Source organism: Megachile rotundata, chromosome 5 (genome assembly GCF_050947335.1).
Source record: "Megachile rotundata isolate GNS110a chromosome 5, iyMegRotu1, whole genome shotgun sequence".
NCBI classification, from domain to species: domain Eukaryota; kingdom Metazoa; phylum Arthropoda; class Insecta; order Hymenoptera; family Megachilidae; genus Megachile; species Megachile rotundata.
The window spans coordinates 5,624,240-5,649,343 of record NC_134987.1 but is presented as its reverse complement, the minus strand read 5'-3'; the positions used below and the strand labels follow the sequence as shown (position 1 = coordinate 5,649,343).

Here is a 25,104-nt window from a genome sequence, read left to right as displayed (position 1 = left end):
ACTGGTGTGCTCCGTTTCCGACATACATACAGTCTATTATACGTGATTTATTATATGTTTGATATGTTTATTAGTATGTTTATTATACGTGACATCATTTTCAGAATATCATCAGTAAGATAGGAAATAACATTGAAATGGTAAACATTTTTTTTCAAGTCACTAAAAACCGACCTCACAGATGTTATCTTTCCTAAGGAGGAACTCATTTGCAAAATTTAACGTGATTTAGATGATGACGATTTTTCGAAGAGACACCAAAATTAGTTTGATATGCAAGACAACACATATAGTTTGGTAAAGCCAATATAATTATAAGTTACTTGATCTTGCACTCCTATGTAAATTGATTCATGTTATAATTAATTAAGCTTATAAAATCAACTATATTATTTGAATTGAACTGAAAATATAGGAATTGCCTCTATATTATAATTAATTACTTAATAATTTTGCAAAAATAACTAATGTTATTGGAATTACTTTTTAATTTTATTTTAATCTCTTGAATTTAATTTATAATTTAATTTGTTTTAATATTCTTGAATGAAAGTTTGATTGCAGAATAAAATAGTAAATGATTTTGTTTTTTTTGACAAAATTGAAAACGATCAAATAATGATAGTTTTAAAGTTTAAACATTAATCATTTGTTTACAAATGTAAAGAGAACTCTTCTTGACCGACAGCTTTGATGACCACAAAAAAAAAAGAGATACATGTGGCACCATCTAGCGACTGTTTATGGAAACTAATGAACTTGCAGTTTCAAAACCGTGTAGTTCACCTAGTTCGCCGAAGAGATGGTGCCACATTTTCTATTTCTGTGGCGACTGTACCGACAGCGTCACATGCGCCCTCTGGACAGTTCCTATTTTTAGTTACTTTTTATTTCTTAGGTTAAGTTGTAAATAGTAGTTGGTAAGACTAGTTTATAAGGAACGCGGCGCGAAAAAGAAGAACGTCGTTCTTCCACTTCTTGTACGAAAGAAAAAGAGTCAGCACGTGCGCGTCTTAATAAAAAGTACAATCCTTGCAAATAGCGAAAAAAGTCGTCGTACGTCATTTCCTACACCAGGTTCTCCTTCGCGAACCTCAGTCCCCACATAATTGGTGCCGAAACTGGTGAATTTTCATAAAAGGAGAGAAAAAATGAGTACGGAAGGAAGTGCAACCGACGCTCCGGTGGACGCCATGCGGCATGAGATACAGGCAAGTGAATTTCGGAACGTAAAGCTTCCTGCGTTCTGGAAAGAAGAACCGCGCTTGTGGTTTATCATGCTAGAAAGAGAGTTCGCAGCATACGGCGTGCGAGCCGATGCTGTAAAAAGCTCCGCGGTAGTCCGAAGTTTAGATCAGGACACGATGAAGATCGTACTAGATGTAATAGAGGCCCCGCCGGATAAAAGTACATATAATGACATAAAACGCGCATTGATAGAAAGGCTAGCCAGGTCGGACGAAGCTAACTTAAGACATCTCCTATCTGGCCTCGAACTGGGCAACAGAAGACCGTCCGAGCTCCTAAGGGAGATGAGCCAGCTCGCGGGGGCGAACGTTGGGGAGAGCGCACTCCACGCGCTGTGGATCCAGCGGCTTCCGGGCAGGGTGCAGGAGATCCTGTCTATAATCGATGATGCGGACCTGCAAAGATTGGCGAAAGTCGCCGATAAAACAATGGAGCGTTCGGCAGCCGAAGTGTCGGCCATTGCCGATTTCACCCACGCCAAGCGGGACACAATGGCGGACGCAACGCGGGACGACAGGCCCGGACACCAAGATGGCGAATTGGCGGCAATCGCGAGGCGATTGTCTCGCGTGGAGATCGAGCTGACCAGGAGAAACCGCAATCGCAGCAAACAGCATTTCTACAGAAGGAGGAGCGCCAGCCGGGACGACAGCACGAAACGGAACGGGTTGTGCTGGTTCCACCATAAATTCGCCGAGCAGTCCTGGAAATGCAGGAAGCCGTGCAGCTGGACAGGTCCGGACAAACGTGGACCAGAAAAAAACTAAAGGCGACGTCCCAAGTCGAGGCAGTTGGCGACGTGCAGCAGAAATATCGCCTCAGCATCCGAGACACCAGGAGCAGGATGGAGTTTCTGATCGACACGGGCGCAGATGTTTCAATAATTCCGCGATCATTAGGAGGTAAGAATCGGAAGGTAGGCTCGTTTAAATTATACGCGGCAAACGGGGCAGTCATCAATACATACGGCGAAAAATTATTATCTCTAAACTTAGGCCTTCGCCGAGAATTCCCCTGGCGATTTATAATGGCCGATGTTTCTAAGCCGATAATAGGGGCAGATTTTTTACATTTTTTCAACTTATTGGTAGATCTTAGAAATAAAAGACTATTAGACAACAATACTCAAATACACAGAAATATGACACTCCGCAGAACCGATGTCCCATCAGTATCTACAGTAGACAGGGGCAATACATTTAATTCGTTGTTAAAAGAATACGTAGATATCACTAAACCTACTGTACACAAAAATATAAAACATAAGGTGTGTCATGAAATAGTCACGTCCGGACCCCCGTTCGCTGAGCGAGCGCGACGCCTGCCTCCCGAGAAATTGAAAATAGCTCGAGCAGAGTTCGAGCAAATGATTAGAGAAGGCATTTGCCGCCCTTCAACGAGTCAATGGGCGAGTCCGTTGCACATGGTTACGAAAAAGACCGGCGGTTGGCGACCTTGTGGGGACTACCGCCGTCTGAATGGCATTACAAAACCGAATAAATATCCGTTGCCACATATACATGATGTGGCGCATAGATTCGACGGAAGTAAGGTATTTTCAAAAATTGATTTATCGCGAGCTTATTTCCAGGTACCTATAGCACCTGAGGACATAGAAAAAACCGCGGTAATCACCCCATTTGGTTTGTACGAGTTCACAGTAATGCCGTTCGGATTGTGTAACGCCGCCCAAACTTTTCAAAGACTGATGGACACGATATTGCGTGGTCTTGATTTTTGTCAATGTTATATCGACGATATAATCGTAGCGTCTCCCGATTTAGAGACACACGAGAAACATCTGCGCGCGTTGTTCGACAAGCTCCGGGAAAACGGTTTAGTAATAAATATTTCAAAATGTAAATTCGCGGAAACTAGTGTAGAGTACTTAGGATGTAAGGTTAGTAATAAGGGAATCGCTCCGCTGGACGAGCGGATCCAAGCGATCAAAAATTATCCGAAGCCGGAGACGCTAGCGGATCTCCGTAGGTACATAGGCGTAATCGGATTTTACCGTAGGTTCCTTCCTCACGCCGCGGAATGGCTGGACCCTCTGCACAAGCTCCTGAAAGGAGCTAAGAAAAGGGACAGGAGGCCAGTTTGTTGGGACGATGGATCCGAAAAGGCGTTCGAGGAGACAAAGAATCATCTGGCTAACGCTTCCCTGCTGCATTATCCGAAGGAGAATGCAGCGTTGGCGCTGCGCACAGACGCATCCGACGTCGCAGTAGGGGCAGTGTTGGAGCAATTTAGTGACGGTAAATGGGAGCCACTCGGTTTTTTCTCTAGGAAATTGGATAAGACACAAGTAAAGTACAGTGTATATGACAGAGAACTTTTGGCCATTTACAAAAGCATAAAGTTTTTTAGACACTTTGTAGAAGGCAGAGAGATGCATATACAAACGGATCACAAGCCGTTGGTATATGCATTTCAGCAAAAAGCCGATAAAGCTAGCCCGCGACAATTAAGACAATTGGATTTCATAAGCCAATTCACGACAAAGATCGTGTACGTAGAAGGCGACAAAAATATTGTAGCCGACGCGTTTTCTAGAATACAAACAATAGAATTACCAGTTGTCATCTCGACGGAAGAATTAATACTAGCACAGTCGCAAGACGACGAACTAAAAGATATAATATCCGCGAACTCCAACAAATGGAATCTTCAGAAAATACTTGTAGAAGGTTCAGATAGATGTTTGTATGGAGACGTGATAAAAAATAATATCAGACCTTACGTGCCAAAAGTACTTAGAAGAAAAATTTTTGATAATGTTCATAATTTGTCGCACCCGAGTGGGCGAGCCACCAAAAAATTAATCTCTAGAAGTTTTATGTGGCCTTTAATGAACAGAGACGTAACCGAGTGGTCCCGTACATGCGTGCCTTGCCAAATAAGTAAGATCCATCGTCACAACAGGCTGGCACCCGAGAAGATAGAGATACCAAAGGGTCGCTTTGAACATATCCACGTAGATCTAGTCGGACCTTTACCTGTAATTAATAACTATAAATATTGCCTTACGATTATAGATAGATTTACCAGATGGCCAGAAGCAGTGCCAATTACCGACTGTTCAGCCGATAAAGTAGCAACGGCTTTGTACTCGGCGTGGATAACAAGATTCGGAGCCCCAGCCACCATTACGTCCGATCAGGGGACGCAATTCGAGTCCCAGCTGTTCCAGTCCCTGGCCAAACTGATCGGATGTAATAAGACAAGGACCACCGCGTACCATCCCCAATCAAACGGTATGATTGAGAGGTGGCATAGGTCACTTAAGGCAGCGATAATGTGTCACGAGACACGAAATTGGGTCGAGATACTTCCCACGGTCCTACTGGGTCTCCGAACTAGTTTTAAAAACGATATTGGAGCATCTGCGGCGGAAATGGTATACGGCACTCCCATAAAATTGCCGGGAGAGTTTTTCATGGCTCAAGACGAAACTACAAATCCGCAAATATTTTTAGAGAAATTTAGACAACATATCAGACAAATTAAACCAAGTCCAATATCGCACCATAGCACTCAAAAGACATTTACTCATAAAAATTTATATACATGTTCGCACGTATTTTTGCGAGTAGACGCAGTTCGAAAACCTTTAGAACCGCCTTACGAAGGTCCATTTAGAGTAGTGCAGAGGGTTACCGATCGAATATTTAAAATTGATTATAAAGGAAGCGAAATCAATGTATCGGTCAATAGATTAAAACCTGCGTTTTGTGAAACTACCGAGACTGAAAGAAATAGCGTACCAAAGACTTATGTAAAAAAAAGAGTTACATTCGCGCGTTAACGCACTCGGAGGGGAGTGATGTGGCGACTGTACCGACAGCGTCACATGCGCCCTCTGGACAGTTCCTATTTTTAGTTACTTTTTATTTCTTAGGTTAAGTTGTAAATAGTAGTTGGTAAGACTAGTTTATAAGGAACGCGGCGCGAAAAAGAAGAACGTCGTTCTTCCACTTCTTGTACGAAAGAAAAAGAGTCAGCACGTGCGCGTCTTAATAAAAAGTACAATCCTTGCAAATAGCGAAAAAAGTCGTCGTACGTCATTTCCTACACCAGGTTCTCCTTCGCGAACCTCAGTCCCCACATTTCTTTTTAAGATTCAATTAATATTGATTTTATTGATTTAATTAACTATAATATGCATCAAATTACATGGGATTTCAAGACTAATTAACTTCAGAATGTTTTAACTTTAAGACCCCACCGAAATTATACTTGTGATTATACATTAGTTTCTGTCTTTTATCGCTAGATAGCTAAGAAGTTTACAGTCTACAAAATTGCAGTTTTTCAATTTTCGAATATATAACTTCGAATCCATTGTACAGTTATTTTTCCGATTATATAATAAAACGTAAAATACTTTATTTTATGAAAAAAAAACGTAATTTTTCGTTTCGATAGTTCGGCGCGTAACGGCCAGATGGTACTAGTGGCAATTTTTGAATAACGCGGTTGAAAATATAAATTTCAAAATAATAGTTTTTTAATTCTCATATTTTCATAATTCCTGGTTCTTCAAAGTTCAAAATTTTAAAATTTGAGTTTAATTGATTTGAAAATAACTCAACAAATTTTTTAATCTGACAGGATGTTAATCTAGAAATTTGAGGTTTTATAAATTTCTGATATTGAAGAGTTTAAATTTACACATTTAAATAATTTTAATCGTTATTTACAAGTTTAAAAATCATAGTAATTATACTTTACAAATGTAAATAATTGTAGGTCTATTAATTTACAAACCTTTCTGTCATAAGGGCTTGTATATTATATACTAGTGAGAGATTTATTATTACAATATACATGCACTCAAATATAATTGTTATATGTATATTGTATTATACATCAAATCTTATGTATATAATACAATTTAATATGCATTATGTTGCTAATCAAAATTATGTAAACGAAAAAAGACATCAGCTTTAAAGAGTACATTTCAAGTGACCCTATTAGCAAAATGTTCCTGTTTTTAGTTTTTAAAGAGCTCCTGAAGAAATAAAATATTTTCACTATATGTTTGAGTTGTAAACACTTCACGTTGAACAGCTACATCATTTAAAAAAGTAATAATATCATGTCTTGGGTTCCGCAGACTCCAGCAACGGCCCTGCTTTTACTTATTTAAATATTCTAGTTATCACTATTTAAAAAGGTAAAATCTTACACAAACGTTTTCAGCAAGACTGTCATAAATACCTAAGCAAGTTCAGTTTAAACTGATATTCTTAAAAAAAGATAACAGAGCCATAAAAATGCCATAAATTTAAAAATTATATAAATATAAAGAAAAATATTATAAGACTATATACTTTAGTTTTAACTAATCTAAAATGATTGGGAAGTTCTGCATGAACTATTTTGCAAGTTGAAAGCGTTCGGACATATGCTCATGATAAATCTTAACGGTAGTAACACGATCAGCCGGAAATTAGAAAATATTTACAGATTATTGCATAGTACTTGCATTGCATAATATTCGGGCCATTACAAGAACAACAGAGTACTCTGATTGGTGCCTTACGGAGAACAATTTCCAGTCTCCTATATGGTCAAAGTACCTGCATACACAGCTGACTACTTACCCATTTAACATTTCTGTGGATTGCGATCAGTCGCTCGCCGATCGTTCCTTTCGAACTTCCTGTTCGTGTTCGCGTAAAATCAGCATTCGAGTGTTTAGAATTTTTAAATAACATAATTTGGATTGACAAATAACAATTTATTCTTTTATGATTATGTTATTTTGTAATTTTTGATACGTGATAACTCGTGGTGTTGTGGAATTAATGAATTTCTGCAAGCGTTAATAATTGTAAATAAATAACAGAGAGAAATTAGGTAAGAAATTCAATCAAGTGTTACAAATTGTGTCATTACAATAATTGGAGTAAACATATAATAATTTATTTTTTGATGAGAATGTTTTTTTGAATTTTTCAATACGCGACAACGTCGTAATTCGTGGTTTGTGAAATTAATGAATTTCTTTGCAAGCGTTAATAAATGTAAATAAATATCAGAAAGAAATTAGGTAAGGAATTCAATTAAGTGTTTGAAATTGTGTCTTTACAATAATTTGAATACATGTAAAACAATTCACTTTTTTGTGAGTATGTTTTTTTGAATTTTTCAATACGCGATAGCGTCATAACTCGTAGTTTGTGGAACTGATGAATGTTTTTGTAACCGTCAATAATTGTAATTAAATATCAGAAAGAAATTAGGTGAGGAATTCAATCAAGTGTTTAGAATTTTTATATTACAATTCCAACAACCATTACAACAACATAATTTGGATAAACATGTAACAATTTATTTTTTTACAATTTTGTTATTTGCGATAACGCGATAACTCGTGGCTTTGCTACACTGATAAATTTAATTGCAAATGTTAATAACTGCAAATAATTATCACAAAAAAATTAGATAAAGAATTCATATAAAGTGTTATAAGGAATTTTTTTAACTATTTAGATACTTAGATAAAGATTTAACGTTTCGATTCTGAGAATATTGTGAATGATTGTGAAATAAAATGAACATTTATTTTTGCGGTGCGTTAACCACAGAAATGAAGCTTGGTTATATAAAAACTTTTAATTATTATTTAGTCGGTAATTTCAATGCATATGTAGCTTTTCAGTGCGGACAAAAATATATTTTAATTTGAACCTGCGATATTTTAATAAAAATAAATAATTTGTGTTATTAAGAATTGATTTTAAATCACGCGAAAAAATAATATTTTGCAACATTATATTTTATTGAAAATAAATAATTTTAATTATTGAGAATTCATTTCAAACAGAAATAATGTAAAAGTAATTAAAAATATTGTGTAAGTAAATCATAATACAGAGACTTACCTGCATTTGACAAAAACAGACAGCTCTAGACAATTCTCAAAATATTTACTTAAACTACTAGTAATTTTCTAGTAATCAGTATCCACATTAGATTCATTATTTAAAACTTTAACGATGAAAAATTACGTACAATTGAAAATTGCCTAATTAGTGCGGAAAATCTTAATCTTAATCATGTTGGAAAATTAATATTATGAAATAAAATCAGTACTAATGATCATTCTATATTAAAATGCAGTTGAACAATGAAACTAAATATGCAAATTTTAATGTATATCGTATGCCATTGATCAACTAACTGTTCAATTTTTTTATGAATGAAATTCCTTGTGATATCGCTCGCTTTATCAACTGGATTTCCTTGAAACTTTCTACCCGCATTGTAATGCACTGCTCATAAATATATCAACTCTCAAACTATGGTATTATAGCATCATAATAATTACTTAAGAATTTAAAACTGCAAAGTCGGTACGTTTCAGGTCTTATTTTTATATCCATCACTAGTCACAAGTATCTAAATACTTTTAACGTGAAACACAGAATTTTTTTCCAGAGTTCCTAAAATTAAATCGAACTAATTATGTTTAATTAAGCTTGAAATATCAACAAAAATAAATATTCATATTTTCTTTTCAAAATCAAATTTAAAAAATGAAACCATTGACGAGATCGCACCTATTAAAGATAAGTGGTTCAAATACGCGTTGAACAATATAAGTCGAAAGTTTTCCATCTAATCGAGTAATATCATCGAGATACAGATGAGTTTAGTATATCAGTCTAGCGATAATCATCCAAAACAAGTAAAGCTCAAGTAGGTGCGATTATCGAGAAAATATCGACGATCGAATACTCGTGTCTTCTTTATAAACCATTTAAGATAAAATATTGTACTCGAAATACTTGAGAAATTACAAAAATTATCACGATATGTTAGATACTGTATTCGTTATAGTTTCTTGAGTCTTTTAAATAGCATATAATTTTACTATAAACATCTGCACTGTCTTAAACAAGAATCAATCATTAACCATATCGTCTGAATCATTTGCCAACTATTACAGTTCACAGCGTAAATGTATGGTAATATGAGTCACCTTAGTTTATAATTCATAAAGTTCGTTTCTTTCGGTGTTAAACATCATTCAGATCGACAAATCCAATAAATCGTTCGCGCAGCTTCTGATTACGTGATGTGTAAATGCAACAGCCGTTTAATGAAACGATAATTGCTGCAATTATAGTTTGATGAACTTCGATGCATAGAATTCTATCGTAATTGTTCTATTTTCCTTTTATCGTGCTCAGCAGAATGTTTACAAATCGTTTTCATGAGCGAATCGAATTTGATTAGAAGAACTGTTGGTAAATGTTCAGAACACAGGGTACTTTATCGATTTTAAAGACCTTGAACTATTTTGTCAGGAAATATTCTTATCATTCTTACCTATACATGTATAAATTTGTGCTTAGTTTCAGAAATATACATATAGTATAACTGCATCTGATATAAAACATTTGATTTTATAAACTTGCTTTTTAAATGAAGACATGTTCCTTTTTTATAGAAACTAAAAACGTAATAAAATTAATAATGAACATCTGTATGTTAATGTATAAATTTAATTTAAGTATTTAAGTATAAATTTAAGTATTTTGAAATTATGGCAAAAGAGTAAACAAGTTAAAAGCAGCGAATTGAGAAAATGGTAAATAATTGCAGATAACTATTATTAATAACATGTGAAATAATTTATTTTTATTATGGAAGATGAATATTTATTTAACTATGCAGGACAGATAAATGTCTTCCACTTTTTTAAAATTTACCTAACATGATATTATTTTTCCTCGTCTTTTATATGTTCAATATATTACACATATGTGAGTGAACTGAATTCATTTTTCACCATTATTATCACTATAATGAACATATGATACCATGTAATATTAATAGAGGACATATTTTATTTTATGTACACTCGAATGCAACGTAGGTGTTTCAATAAGAGACGTATTGCAAACTTAACAGTTAATAAATTTTTTAACTTCCATATTTATAATTTTGTAATTCTTACATTCTTAGACTTCTAAATAACAAAATTCTCCAATTTTTGCATTTTTCACATCTCTAGATTCCCAAATTCTTACGTCTCTAATTTCCTGAAAATCCACAATATCTTTGTAAATTCCAGTTCTCAAATATTTGTTGTTTCAAATACCTAAGACCATTTCTAAATCCCCAAATTCCCAGATTGTCATATCTATAGACCCCTAAATTTTCAGATTACAAATTTCAAGATTCTTAAATATCTATGTCTTCAAATTCTGAAAATTTCAAATACCTAGATTGCCAAATCTTTACATTTAAAAACTTCTACGACCCCAAATTTCTAAATTACAAAATTCTTCAACCGCCGAATTCCTAGATTTCCATATCACTAGAACTCCAAAACCCAAATTTTCCAAATACTTATAACCCTAAATACCAAAGTTCCAAAATTATAATGCACGTAAATTCTTCTGTTTCCAAATTTTCAAATTCCCTAAGATCTTCAGAAATCGACGAAAGAAAGATCTTTTCTTCCTTGATCGCCATTTTTTCGGGAACTTAGGTTTGCTTTTGACTAACAAGAAAATGAATTCTATAAATTACTTTTGAATATTCAAAAATAAACATGACTAATGATAAATCATACAAAAGTTATATTTCATAAAATACTTTGACTAAAAAATGTAATTTAACTTAGCTTTTAGAAACTTCTAAACATTACGAAACATCAATACTTCATTAAAATACATGCATTAACACATTCATTATACTGCATTCATTAACATACTTCCAATTGAAGTCTAAGTGTTAATATGATTGTTTTGTGTTTACAACAAAATATTTTACATATTTTCCAATATATTTCTCATAGATTTTGCTATGTACTTATTGAGACATCGGCGCCGTTTCAGATTAATTATTTTGCATTAAGCACCATTTTGTATTAGACACAGCTATACTGCAATCAAAAATATTTTTAATATTACATAACGTATTTTAAATTTTCGTGTAGGTTTTGGTTAGGTATGATATAGGTTTCAACAATATTTGGAATGGGATTGGGGTAAGTTGCGTAATCCGGCTTTAGCAAGACGGCTAGTTATCAATTAAATGGGCTTAAGTTTGATTTGGGTTGGTTTAGGTTAAAACAAGTTAATATCTAATATCTGTATAAACGTATGAATACCTATACAGTCTATCAGAATGAAAAAAGTACATTGTAAATTAAATGTGTATGAATTTATACATATACATGTATTAATCAACGGGAATTTTTATTGAAATTTTCTTAATTTTGCATTAGTTTATAACTAATATGACTGCAATTTTAAAATAGCTATCCATTTGATACATGTTTAACTCGGTTGGACATGATAAGGTAATTTATTAATCTCTAGAAGAAAATTCCTTTGTTTCTACGGATAAAACGCTCTTTATGTCCTGGTATGCTTTATGTCAATGATAATAACGTGAGTGAACCAAGGTTACAGATAATTAATTATATTTTTTATTTAACTGACAACCATAATTAATTGTTAAAAACAACAATTAGTATTTAATTCTTTAATTATGAATTGAATAGTAACTATTAACTTAATAATTCTATATTTAAAAATTAATGTTTCACTTTTAATTAAAATTTGTCAAATTAAAAATTAAAATTTAATATTCATGAAGAACATTTCTAATTTCTATTGTTACAAAGTTCATGATCTTATTCAAATCCTCAACTAAAAAAATTGAATTATTAATTGCAATTCAAACATATAATTTTACATAGAATGATTAATAATTTCTAAATGTTAATATAAACATTAGCAAACTAAATCAATAATTTTCAACTCTTTTGAAGTTAGGGAATACTTCATATTGTAAGATAAATTTATACTGACTAAGATTATAAATTAATAATACAAATATATATAAATGTACTTTGATTAGACATTATAAATTACATATTACATAAAAAAAGAAATTATTGAATTTAAAAAAAACTAAATTTATAAAAATTGTAAATAAAGTGATTCTTTATCAAAATAAAAATTATTAAATTAATTTTAACTTTAATCTCTCATCTACGCTCAATAATTGATAATTTTGTAGAACATTAGATGTTTTAAGAAAGGACCACTTGTTTAAATAAACACTACAACCTAAAATACAATTCAGTTAACATACAATATATAAACATAAATAATGGAATCGATAATAATAATAATAATAATAATAATAATATTTATGTTACCAGTATTTTTCTCACGAATTTTCCAGTATATAGTAATTTTAGTATATCCAAACGACTATAATTGCAATTCTAGAAAGGAGTATTTAACATTTAAGTCTAAGTGGTGGAGGACTCGTGAACGCCTCTAGGGCATTTGTTATTTACCTACGTAATAAAATTGTTATATACATACTATTTAAATAAAATAAGTCATTAATTATAAAATTATTTTAGTTCATACATAAACAAATAATACATCTAGATATACCTGAACGCATGTGCAACAGTTACGTGAAATTTTGAGTCAGGAAGTGTAAAATACAAGTATGACGCTACACGATCAATAATTTACGATCGCGTGACTGAAAGTGTGTCTTGTCTTTCCCTTCGCGATAATCGTTTCGGTTATAATCGCGAGTGCAGCTTATCAACTTTTAAATTTTTTACCGTTTACAGATAACGTACATAACAATTTGTATGATAAGTGCAGTGTACGATAATAAACAGCATGCATAAAAGCATTATTGTAAAAATTGATCGTAACAGATTCAAGCTTACAATAAGTGGTCAAAGAAATACAGACTCGATGAACTTCGTTAACCTTTCTTTTTGAGATCCTTAAATTAGAAAGTCGCAAAACGTGTTCGATACTTTCAGACAGTTCTCAACGGTGACAGTTTACAAATTCTTTGTCGTCGCGAGCAGATCAGCTACGAATGTTTTGTCGTCGAATAACGGAACAGAAGGTGTTCGAAATAAATCGTGAACTTGTGATTTATACGTGGCACTCATCCGATACAATTTGTACGAAAGAAGAAAAGTTACAGCTTCTTAAACAGTTCTGCTTTAATTTATGACAGGTTTGTAACAATAACAGCATTCGCGATTCTACCGTTGACATCAATATGTCGAACAATTTTAAACGTCAAGCATAAACTAGTAAACGCACAAGACGTGCACGTGTGTAGACAACTGTTGCTTTGCGTAACAGGTGTCGTGGTGAAAATATTGAAGGAATGTATCAGTTGAGATCTTATGGATACCAGTGTTCTCGAAAAACTGATTCCCTATTCGGACGAGGTACTAAAAGAAATTAAAGGAATTACTAGTTAAAGTATAGAAATTAATTAAAAAATACTTTGAATGAAAATATGCAAGTGTATAATAAAGTAATGAAGTTAAATAAATATATAAATATCATAAAGTTTGTGTTGTACTTTATCAGAGAAAAGTAAATTTGAAATTGCGAGTGACAAAATATTGATTAATCTCATAATGAATGTGTATTTAGCGATTAATTAGTAAGTTAAAAAATTGTCATGTTTTTACCGAGATATTTAACTTGAAATACTGTATTCTTGCTCATATTTCTTATGAAATTATGTAATATAAATTGACTCGTTATTTTCTGTAAGTAAATTGCTTGAAGTACAGTACTTTCTACTTTCGCAATATTATTAGGTCAGTTCTACAGTATACGTGTAATCCCTTCCGCTGAAAATTCTCTGTGGTGTAAGGATTGAGAATGTTTACCGCGGCAATTAAATAAATTTGTTTAATTTACAAATATTGGATTTAGAAAATTTGGGAATGGGAATTTGGGTGTTAAGAAACTTGCGAATTTATAGATTTAGGAAATTAAGAGCTTAAAAATATTGAAATTTAAAAATTTAAGAAATTAAGAATTTCGAAATTTAGGAATGTGAGAATTGGGGAATTTAGAAATTTGAAAATTTGGGAATTTGGGAATTTGGGAATTTGGGAATTTGGGAATTTAGAAATTTGGTAATTTGGTAATTTGGGAATTTAGAAATTTAGGAATTTAGGAATTTAGGAATTTAGGAATTTGGAAATTTGAGAATTTAAGAATTTTAAAAGTTGAAATTTCAGAAATTTAAAAATGTAAAAATTTGGGAATTTGAAAAATTTGTTCCTTTGTTCTTAGGAAAACGAATTATAGTCTACCTAAGCATACTCATAAAATTATACAAATACACTATAATTTATATAAACTATAATAAGTGTCAATTAAAAAACTAACCTAATCATAAAAATTATTAGAATATATATTCATAGCTAAAATAGATTAAAAAAAGATAATAGTTGAAAAACTCCACGTAAAACAAGAAAGGAATGTATCTAAACTAAAAATAATATTACGATATTAGATATTATAATATTAAGTTTGAAGCAACGAGTGAACACATCACTCAAAGCGAAAGATTTCTGTTATTAACGCATGAGTTAAATTTCGTAACTACTTTACAAGTTCGCAAAGTAGATTTCTCTAAGTTGCAATTGAAATCAGTGACCTTTCAGGAAACGATGGAGAGAAAGAAATCCTCGGTCGAGACATCCAAGGATACTGAGTACGGAACGTGAGTGTTGCACTTTTACCATAGTTTTACAATTTACAGCGTTGTATTTCAATCTATCTTTCAAACGGATTACTCTAATTCTTTTTTGGATTATGAGGGTCGTAATGGCCCCGTAATTTTTAAATTAAACAATTAAATTTTGACAACTGTTAATCGTTGTATTGGTGTAATTAGGATTTTTATTTGAGGACAAGCTTTAGATCGCTACGTCATATCGCTATGCATTGTATGACCTCGAATCAGATAACTAAACGCTGTATATCTGGGCGTTCTGTTGCTATATGTATGTTGTATACGTGTTCTGGATCGCTACACGTTATACAGTTAGTTTGTCATGCATTATTTTTTCATGTATTAGATTTTCACATATTATATATCCATGTGTTTAATTACCGCGCGCTTTATAATCATGCATAAGATCGCCACGTATTATATATGTATATATCCACGCGTTATATAATAGAAATAATTTTTATTATTAAAAATATTAATAACGTTATAGATTTCCATGCGTTATATCGCTATATGTTAGATCGCCTCGCGTTGTATCGCCGTGCGTCCTACCACCACGTGTTAGATCGCCTCGCGTTGTATCGCCACGCGTTCTACCACCACGTGTTAGATCGCCTCGCGTTGTATTGCCACGCGTTGTATCACCACGTGTTATATTGCCACGCATTGTATCACCATGCATTGTATCACCACGCATTGCATTACCATGCATTGTATCACCACGCATTATATTGCTATGCATTGTATCGCTACGCGCTAAATTATCACTCGTTGTATCGCTACACGTTTTATCATTTCGCGTTATATCGCCATGTGTTGTAACTCCACACGTTATATCACCTGGTGTTGTATCGCTTCGCGTTATATCACTTCACATTGTAACGCTTCGCGCTGTATCATCACACGTTATATCGCCACGCATTAAATCGCCATGCATTATATCGCTACACGTTGTTTCGCTATACGTTACATTGCTATGCGTTGTATATTATATAATTACATGATTTGTATGGTTATGCGTTATATCGCCACATTATAAAAGTGAAAGGAGCAAACCTGTCCTGATCCCATCCTAGTTACGCCAATGGTCTCTATAGATGTTTAAAAGTGAACATAATTCTGTACATTTCATTAAATATTTTGATGTAAGGAGTCAAATTTGTTTTCCCCAATTAATTCGGCACAATATTACATAAATTAAATAACAGTGACTAAATAACTTACAAATGGCCTATGTGAATTAGAGTTAATTCAATAATTAAAACAAAAAGAAATTCCAAATATATACTACTGTTAATACTTACTATTAGAGCTATTTTTAATAATTTTTCTGAGAATGTTTTGTGACAAATATTACCTGATTTTCATAACGGTGCTGGACATTTTAAAATTAATATTAATCCATTCTTTTCTCGTTATAGATAATGATTATTGTCATGATTTCTTCCAGGGTCAAATATGAAGATGAACTTGCGCCGTCATGGAGGTTTTGGAAGAAAAGACGATACATAGTCGGAGTATTAGCATTTTTAGGATTTTTCACTTCTTATATTCTTCGAGTGAATTTAAGTGTAGCTATTGTTGCAATGACGGAAAAACACAAAAAAGTTGATGAAAGCGGAAACGTTTATTACGTAAGTGAAAGAACTTAATAGAAAATTATTAACGAGAAGTAATTAATTGAAAATTTAGTTTCTTGAAAGACTTAAATAATTTTCTTTAAATCTAACGTTTGTATTATATAATATAGGTACACATAATTTAGAACATTCTATATTTTTTTATATAGCCATTTAGTCACCGATTCAAATATATAATGTAATCTGACCTTTTGTGTAATATTTCAAATTAGTAATTTAAAAAGTGACCTTTTGTTACTCTAGGACAAAAATATAATACTAAAAGATTGCATTTGACGAAATTGTGTACATCGAGTACGCAATATGTACAAGATCCGCTAAAACGTATAATCTAATTATACTCTACAAAAAATTGTACACAATTAAATATGAATAATTTAATATTCAAACTTTAATTTATTACAGTATATTCAAAATATATTTTATCACAAACAATACTTTAGAAAGTGTAATTAATTATGCAATAAATCAATAAGTAAGAATAGAACAAAAATTTTGTGATGATACATATGCTTAAAAATCAGATGAAAACTATAGCTTTCTATCACAAAACAAACAAATGTTTAATTCCAATATCGTTATCATAATACAATAATACTTCTCTGATAATATATTAATGTTCGTAGTTGTACCATCATTATCTCGATACTTGTAATTTTTTCGAAATTATTCTTGAGTGTCACACTAATTATTTTATGAATAACTCTTTCTAGTACACAATTTCTCTTGTATACATTCAATCTTTTTTTTATCAGAAAGTATTCATACATTTAACAAAATTATTTATATTGTAAAATAATTTTCAGTAAAATAAATGAGAAATTCAGAGATATAGAAATTCATATATCACTTAGAAATGAGTAATATGACACACAAAGTGTTACATACGTGTATGTTGACAATAGGTAATTATGTCATTATTCACTTTGGCATCTAATTAGAACTAATTCTGACTATCGGAGACAAGTATTATTGTAAATAATGAACATGTTGCCGCAAAAATCATCGTGTTAAAAATTCACTTCTGTTTAGTCAAATAATTACAAAATAAAAAAAGAAACAAATTCTAAGTAATATTAAAACTTATAATATAAAATAGCAAATGATATACGTAATCCTATTGTCAATATTTTCGTACAATCGTAGTCATATGAATGTTATAATTCATGTTAATGAACAAAAGATTATGTATTCAACTTTATATTCACAGGAAGCAGAGTTCGACTGGGATGCAAAAATTACAGGACTTCTCTTAGGTTCTTTTTTTTATGGTTATATAAGCACACAGTTAATTGGAGGATGGCTAGGAGCACGTATTGGTGGAAAAAGAGTTTTCGGTACTGGAATTGCGATTACAGCCTTTTTTACAATAATTACGCCGCCCCTCGCCAGGATAAGCTTTTATCTTTTCCTTGCTTTGAGGATAATAGAAGGAATCTGCGAGGTATTGTACTACTAATTAAATTATAATTATTATTCTAAATCGAATAAATTTCATCAAATTACATTAATTATTATAAAGTTCTGTGTAAAATTGTAGGTTCGCTATTTGGTAGCAGTGGCACATATTCTTTGATAAGTGATACATTAATTATTCGTTGCGACGGGTAAAGTTGAAAGTTGCACTCGGAAAATGTTAAAAAATATTAGAGAGCATTTTTTAAATCAAAGACATATATTAAAAGATTTGTATCGAAAATTCGAAAGCGAAAATTACGTACGAGTACAGTTAAATAAACGTCTGAGAACGTAATTACAAAATTACCAAGTTTGGTGCCTGAAATTTATGCGTTTTCACATTTCTGAACCTTCGAATTACCAGACATATACATTTCTAAATTGCTGTATTTCCAACTTACCTCTCTATATTTCAAAATTTATAACAAAATTTATAAATTTTTTAATTAACAAATTCCATACTTTCAAATTATAAATCTATAAATTTAAAAATCTGAGAGTTAAAACTATTTCATGGGAATTTGGAAATTTGAATATTTGTAATCGTACAATTCCAAATTTTGTAATTTCTATTCCTCCAAATTTACAAATTATCAAGTTATCAAATTTCTCAGTTTACAAGTTACAATTTGCCAATTAGAAAATTTAATATTTCTATATTTCGAAGATTTTGGATGTGAATATTTCCAAATTTGCAAATTACTTGATATGTCAATCATTAGTCTGCGGCTACTTAATTTTTTTTTTAGGTATCATTACAAAAAGAAGAAATTACTTACTTTTAGAAATGACCTCACCTACAAAACCTTGACTCCAATTACTGCCGCTCATTCCTCTTTTTCCTTAAACAAGAATAGAAAATAATAAAAAACTCGGAATTTTAAACCGTGTAAATTTACGAAAACGTTATTTTACATCATGAAGGCATTTGCTTTACATGCGACATTAAATATAATATACAAGGTGGAGATCCTAAAACCAAATAATCTTATTTATTGCAAATCATACACTGATCTTAACAATTTTATTATATGGCAACGAAGAGGGAATGTGAAGGTCATTTTGTTTTTTAAAAGAAATCGTAGATCCTTTTTACACAGATCATTTCTTCATAACATTCTGCATAAAAAAGTATTAGGGTACAATGCCAACAACATTAATATTTCATGAGATATCTTATTAAAAAAAAGATCAAAACGTTTTATAAATTGTTGATCTTTTTGACATTGTATCCTAGTCCTTTATGAAGAAATCTATGTAAAAGAAAAATCAAGGTTGACGTCCTTCATCTCCTATTCACTTCTACAAAAGTAAAAAGTAAATTAAACGCCTTAACAGTAACAGCGTTTTGATAATAAAAAAGTAATAACAATAAAATACGAGTAAAAAATTATTTTCTTTATTTATTAATATTAACGTTAAAATTAATCTTAAATTATAATATTAATTTTAAATTGTTATTTTTAGGGTGTGACATATCCTTGCATGCACGCGATATGGGCAAACTGGGCACCTCCATTGGAAAGGTCGAAATTAGCGACCTTCGCATTCTCCGGAAGTTTCTTCGGAACTGTATTTGCCATGCCCGTTGCTGGTTTAATGGTTGAACACCTTGGTTGGGCTTCCGTTTTTTACGTTTTTGGAGCAGCGGGTCTCATATGGTTCTTTTTCTGGTGGATTATCGTGAAAGATAAACCGGAAGAAGATCCGTATATTTCTGAAGCTGAACTTGAATACATTAAGACTAGTCTTGGAGATTCCAATAAAAACGTAAGTTTACATTAAATAAGTTATATAATAACTTAAAGTGAAATATCAGTAAATACTATTTTAATTATTTTATAATTATTTATGATCATTTCATGGTCCGCAGAAAATCACATATCCATGGAAATCAATACTCACATCTCCACCCGTTTGGGCTATTGTTGCTGCACATTTTAGCGAAAATTGGGGCTTTTATACTATGCTCACGCAACTGCCAACATTTATGAATGGTTAGTGGAACAGTGTATTTAACGAGTATATTACTAGGTGTGTACAAGTTACATTTAAGTAATTTATTCTTAGATGTACTCAACTTCAAGTTGGATAAAACCGGGTATTTATCCGCGCTACCGTATCTAGCTATGACAATTGCTGTTCAGTTTTCTGGATACTTAGCAGATTTGTTAAGAACGAAGAAAATTTTGACTACTACGCAGGTCTGTTATTAAATATTTATAAACAGCCTTTAATATATCCAATTAAAAGAACTGAACAGAGTATTACGAATAAAAATTTCAATATCTGATCCCTAGAGCCAGAATGTATTAACTTACCCTTTTTAATTATTAGAAAAGGGCAAGTCCAATGTAAAAACCTTGAGATAAAATATAGACTTACTATTATTTGTACAGTATTATTTTAAAATTAAACAGCTCACAATTTCAACAGAATAATTTGTATCGTCGGGAAAAGTGAAAAATTTTATGCGGCAAATACCATCTGCTTTAAAACTGAATTTAGTACGTTCTGACTTTGGGATACAGATATATAATTCTTTATATGATACAGTTAATGTATTTATAAGATGTTCCGACGTTAAAATAAAATTTATTTTGATATAATTTATACGTTGACTAAGTTATACGTAGATATGTGTATAACGTGTATTTGAATACATTTTTTGTTTTAGGTGCGCAAAATTTTTAATTGCGGAGGTTTTGTATTTCAAACCATATTCATGCTGGGCGCAGCCTTCCTTTTAACGCCAACAGGAGTGGTTATTTGTATTACATTGGGAATTGGCCTTGGCGGTTTTGCTTGGTCCGGCTTTGGGTAATGTTCTTTCTCGTATTACAAACAGAACCGACATGAGGCAAATTCAAATCATTCCCGTGAACATAGTCACACACTTTAAAAATATTTACGTCTGCATTGATTATAAAAATTTGGCTCAACGTAATTAATATACAAATTCTTTAAAAATTACCATATTGAACTATACAATATGTATAAATATTTAAAAATATAATTATACATATAATTAGATATTAATGTTACTGTATAAGACAATATTCGGAATAAGTATACAAATTGAACACATAATATTGCTACATAAATATTTATTTTTTATTTTGTTTTAGGGTAAATCATTTAGATATTGCTCCTCAACATGCAAGTGTACTTATGGGAATAGGAAATACTATTGCTACTTTACCTGGTGTTATTAGTCCAACTATTACTGGATATATTGTTCAAAATAAAGTACGTTTATTCTGTAATTTGATTAAATTTATTCGATTTTAAATAATTCTAATAAGAAATTCAAATCTAAATGAATATATGTAAATGTATTTTATAGAGTGCTGAAGAATGGCGTATAATCTTCATAATAGCTGCCATAATTTATTTAGTAGGAGCTACCATATATGGTTTATTTGCATCTGGTGAAAGACAGAGTTGGGCAAAAGAAAAGGAAGAAACGAAAGGAACAAGACAATCATATGATAATCCTGCAATAGAAGTAGACAATTTATAGTGTAAAATAAAACAAATACATTTATATACAATAATCAGAGATCAGGACATATACCTTAATTAGTATTCAATTTGCACATAGACCATTACATTAAATGACAATTGTACTTTTACACAGGACATGCTTATGTTGGTTTACATTTTAATTTATAGTCAAGTCTAATTTATCATTAGTTATCATTATTAGTTGTTAAGCAAAATTTTGCTTAACAATATTATTTAAATTGTAATATATTATATTATGTATAATATTATTATATTATACTTAATAATACTTTGCATATTAATGTAAAATGCTTGATTTTTTATTAATATTACTTTTGTGATGTATATACATGATTAATAGATTTTATAACATACGTAAATTATAAAGTTTATTATATTATGTTTTTAAAATTATAAAAGATGAAGAATGTTGAACTAATATTTAATTAAAATTATTTTTAAAACATGTGTTTTTAATATTCACTTTACTGTACTTCTTTATAGATCTAATACAATGTTGCTGGTCAAATTGCAAAATTATGTCTGAAAGATTACCTTAAAGTAAGAAGTATTTTTATTTTTTATTTAGTATAAATAAAATTATTAATATGACAATATTGTTTAATACATTCGTGTATTTTGTGTATTATATAAACTTTAAAATATAAAAATTAATAAATTTTGTATATAAATCAAATTTTACAAATAATATATATTGAAATTGTTGTTTATTTAATTATACACATTTAATTTGTTTAATTGAACAATTATAAGCAAGTGTGAAGTAATAATAGCCATGCAGTATCTATGCATATAAATATACATATAAATATTTTTATAAAATCAATACTGTAAAAGGTATTTAGTATTTATTAGCTTTTAAAAGGTGAGAATATAGTTAGTCTCTGATTGGTAAACTCATGATCTTATGGAAACGATTGAAAATAAACAAAGCATTCATACCAGTAAGCAAGAACATATTTTAATGTGACGTCGATCTTATTCGTTCATTATCTACATAAACTTGAATGAATTAACAAAGATAAGTTCAGTATTATTTATATTACAAGCAGTTCACCACAGACAAGAAGTAAGTACAAAAATATCATTAAAAGTATTACAAAATACACATTTGACAGCTTTGATGTGAATATAACCTATTTCATACTTATCAATTTTCAATGATTTATGCATAAAATTTCTCTACGTGAATCCAAAAGATGTAATTGTATTCAAAAAGTAAAATAAATTATATGCAACACTCGTACAAAATGTTTGTGGTAAATCAATGAAATAATTGCATATTAACTTTTTGTGTAAATCATTTTAACACATAATTCATTTAATTTATAATAAAATATTTTAATGTGACTATTATGTTTATATAAAATGCAATAAACGGATTTTTTTATGATAACTTACATTAATTTATAATAATCTACATATTTATAACAGGATAATTATAACTAAAGATAACACAATTATACTTAACATATTGTTTTGTAGTTTAGCTTATTACTGATATATATGCTTTTACAGATGTCATTAACTGTTCAACAAATTATAGTGGATGCTAAGAAATTAGTGATTAGAATATCAGATCATGAAAATACAGCAGATAATTTAATAAGCGAAATAGAATCGGTTACTAGTCAACTTGATAATATGAAGCAGGTGAATAATTTGAATTTTTTCATTATAAAACTGTTTGTAAAATAGACAGATTTATTCATTTTATTAATAAAAGTCAGCGTTTACTCAATTTGTTTAATATTTTTATTTCTTATTGCTTGAATTAGACAATATCAGTAAATTGTTCTGAGAATTATATTTATCTATTACTTTCTAAATTGCTCAACTTGGAAGTTACATTGTATTTTTTGTATTATATATTCATAGTATCAAGAAGAAATAGAAATTTTGAATGCTGAAGCAAAACAAAAACCACATTTACAATTGATTTCTGGAATACAAAAAGGAAACAAACATTTACAAGAAATACAGGCAGAAAATAAGGAATTGAAGAATGTATTAGAGGATTATCAACATACTCTCGAATTAATAATGTCTAAATACAGGCAACAAACAGCATCTCTGCTACGTTTGTGCAAAACAGATCTTACTTCATCGCATAATGCAAAATATGCTAATGTAAGTGTTAGCAAACATAATATTAGAACTAATTAATTAAAATGAATATGTAATTTTAAAGTTTTAAAATATTTTGTAGTTTCTTATATTTATCTCATAATTTAAAAAAATATGCACGTATTTATTTTGTTTTAAATTTCACTTATTGATATATCAAAGATACTTAACTAATTGATAATAATTAATACATAAAATTACAGATAATTACAAGTCAAGCAGAGAAAATTAATGAAATGGCAGCAATAATGAAAACTGCAGTTGCCTTAGATGAAGAAAACGAATTAAAAGAAAAAGAGTTGTATTATAGTTTAAAGGAAGAAAATGCAACATTACGAGAAATTGTTAATATTGCAAATAAATATGGCTCCTTGAACAAGAGTACTGAAGTAGAAAATAAAACTGTTCAAACAGATCCTGTAGTATTATAAGAAAGTTTGTAATTTATATGTTCTTTATATAAATCATGTATTATTTATTTTATATAACTAAAGTTAGAAGGAATGTATTACTTATATGTAAAAAAGTGCACATACAATACATGTTCAATATCTGTATACATTGAACTTCTTAAATGAAATTGAAATAAAAAAGATAATTTCATGTGTTGCTTTTATTTAGATTAATAATTTCAAATTGCTACTTTTCAAAATTTACATTTGTACATAAAATTTCTTTTCTCTGCGATAAAATGTATTTTTTTTTTTTAGAATTTGTAATAATGTCAAAACATCCAAATTCTCCCGCACCTTGTTGCACATGCGCTTAAAATGTTTAGTAATAACAAGATGGTTTCTTAAGAAAAAGAAAACATCTATGTCTTTAAAACGATCAAATATTACAATTTTTGTATACTTGTATATTGTTTTCCATAACTTAATATAATACTTACGATGTAAAAGTTTAAAAAGCTTACTCGAAGGTATACATTTAGTCTGTACTTATCTTTCATTTCAAACGACAGTGACTTCAATTTGCGTAACTTGACAATCTAAAAATATTCCTACCTACAAGTGATACCCTTTTACGACTAGTTTCTGTCCTTATGGTTATATACACAGTAGAAAAAATGACTGAACAATGAGAACATAGCGATATTATGGTGAATATATATGTAAGATAAAAGAAATATTATCGGTAGTTCTTTAAATATATTTATAAAATATAAAAATGTACAATACAATGTATTTTTCATGACAAATAAAACATGCTATAAATAAGAATTAGAAGTCATCAAACTTCCTGCTCACTGGGTATACACTTTTACAATCGTGATTACTATAAGAGCGCATGCGTGTTGCCATAGATTACAAAGTATATAGAGTTGAACATAGTTATGCGCAGAAGGAACGAAAATTAACGAGGTTACTCTTTCGTGAAACGACCATATTAAATTTGCGCAACACAGCTATCTTCAGTAGATTCCCCCACCAACTCGATTATCGTACGCTTTTCGCTCCATCGACCATATACACGATGGACAAAAACATAAGTATTCGATAACGGTGATGATGTAAGATAAGCATGATTCGTAAGT

At 30.6% G+C, this 25,104-nt stretch overlaps 3 protein-coding genes across 4 annotated transcripts; all 3 read left to right on the top strand.

Annotated features, from left to right (window-relative positions):
- The first annotated feature begins 1,151 nt into the window (after nt 1–1,151).
- Nucleotides 1,152–2,015, top strand: LOC143264515 (uncharacterized). The gene has a single exon (XM_076531990.1). It carries the CDS (start codon nt 1,152–1,154, stop codon nt 2,013–2,015), a length of 864 nt encoding a protein of 287 aa, XP_076388105.1.
- An 11,307-nt stretch (nt 2,016–13,322) lies between these two features.
- Nucleotides 13,323–21,488, top strand: MFS9 (major facilitator superfamily transporter 9). Of its 2 annotated transcripts, XM_003705997.3 has the most exons (10): nt 13,323–13,504; nt 14,744–14,802; nt 16,265–16,448; nt 17,665–17,898; nt 19,380–19,682; nt 19,786–19,909; nt 19,983–20,116; nt 20,590–20,732; nt 21,041–21,161; nt 21,259–21,488. In XM_003705997.3, the coding sequence occupies exons 1-10, from the start codon at nt 13,460–13,462 to the stop codon at nt 21,433–21,435; spliced, it is 1,524 nt and encodes a 507-aa protein (XP_003706045.3). In that variant the 5' UTR covers nt 13,323–13,459; the 3' UTR covers nt 21,436–21,488. The 2 variants fall into 2 exon arrangements, with proteins under 2 accessions (XP_003706045.3, XP_076387747.1); XM_076531632.1 differs by lacking the exon at nt 21,041–21,161.
- An 807-nt stretch (nt 21,489–22,295) lies between these two features.
- LOC100878461 (Fibroblast growth factor receptor 1 oncogene partner 2) lies at nt 22,296–24,790 on the top strand. The gene is made up of 4 exons (XM_003705996.3): nt 22,296–22,509; nt 22,959–23,093; nt 23,319–23,570; nt 23,771–24,790. The coding sequence occupies exons 2-4, from the start codon at nt 22,959–22,961 to the stop codon at nt 23,996–23,998; spliced, it is 615 nt and encodes a 204-aa protein (XP_003706044.1). The 5' UTR covers nt 22,296–22,509; the 3' UTR covers nt 23,999–24,790.
- Nucleotides 24,791–25,104: the final 314 nt, after the last annotated feature.

Excerpts from the sequence above, each read along its gene's own strand:
- LOC143264515 (XM_076531990.1), top strand. The coding sequence starts at position 1,152 with ATGAGTACGGAAGGAAGTGCAACCGACGCTCCGGTGGACGCCATGCGG.
- LOC100878461 (XM_003705996.3), top strand. The coding sequence starts at position 22,959 with ATGTCATTAACTGTTCAACAAATTATAGTGGATGCTAAGAAATTAGTG. Across the intron at positions 23,094-23,318 it reads AACTTGATAATATGAAGCAG|TATCAAGAAGAAATAGAAAT; the intron begins GTGAATAATTTG and ends ATATATTCATAG. Across the intron at positions 23,571-23,770 it reads ATAATGCAAAATATGCTAAT|ATAATTACAAGTCAAGCAGA; the intron begins GTAAGTGTTAGC and ends ATAAAATTACAG.
- MFS9 (XM_003705997.3), top strand. The coding sequence starts at position 13,460 with ATGGATACCAGTGTTCTCGAAAAACTGATTCCCTATTCGGACGAG. Across the intron at positions 17,899-19,379 it reads TAATAGAAGGAATCTGCGAG|GGTGTGACATATCCTTGCAT; the intron begins GTATTGTACTAC and ends TGTTATTTTTAG. Across the intron at positions 20,117-20,589 it reads AAATTTTGACTACTACGCAG|GTGCGCAAAATTTTTAATTG; the intron begins GTCTGTTATTAA and ends TTTTTGTTTTAG.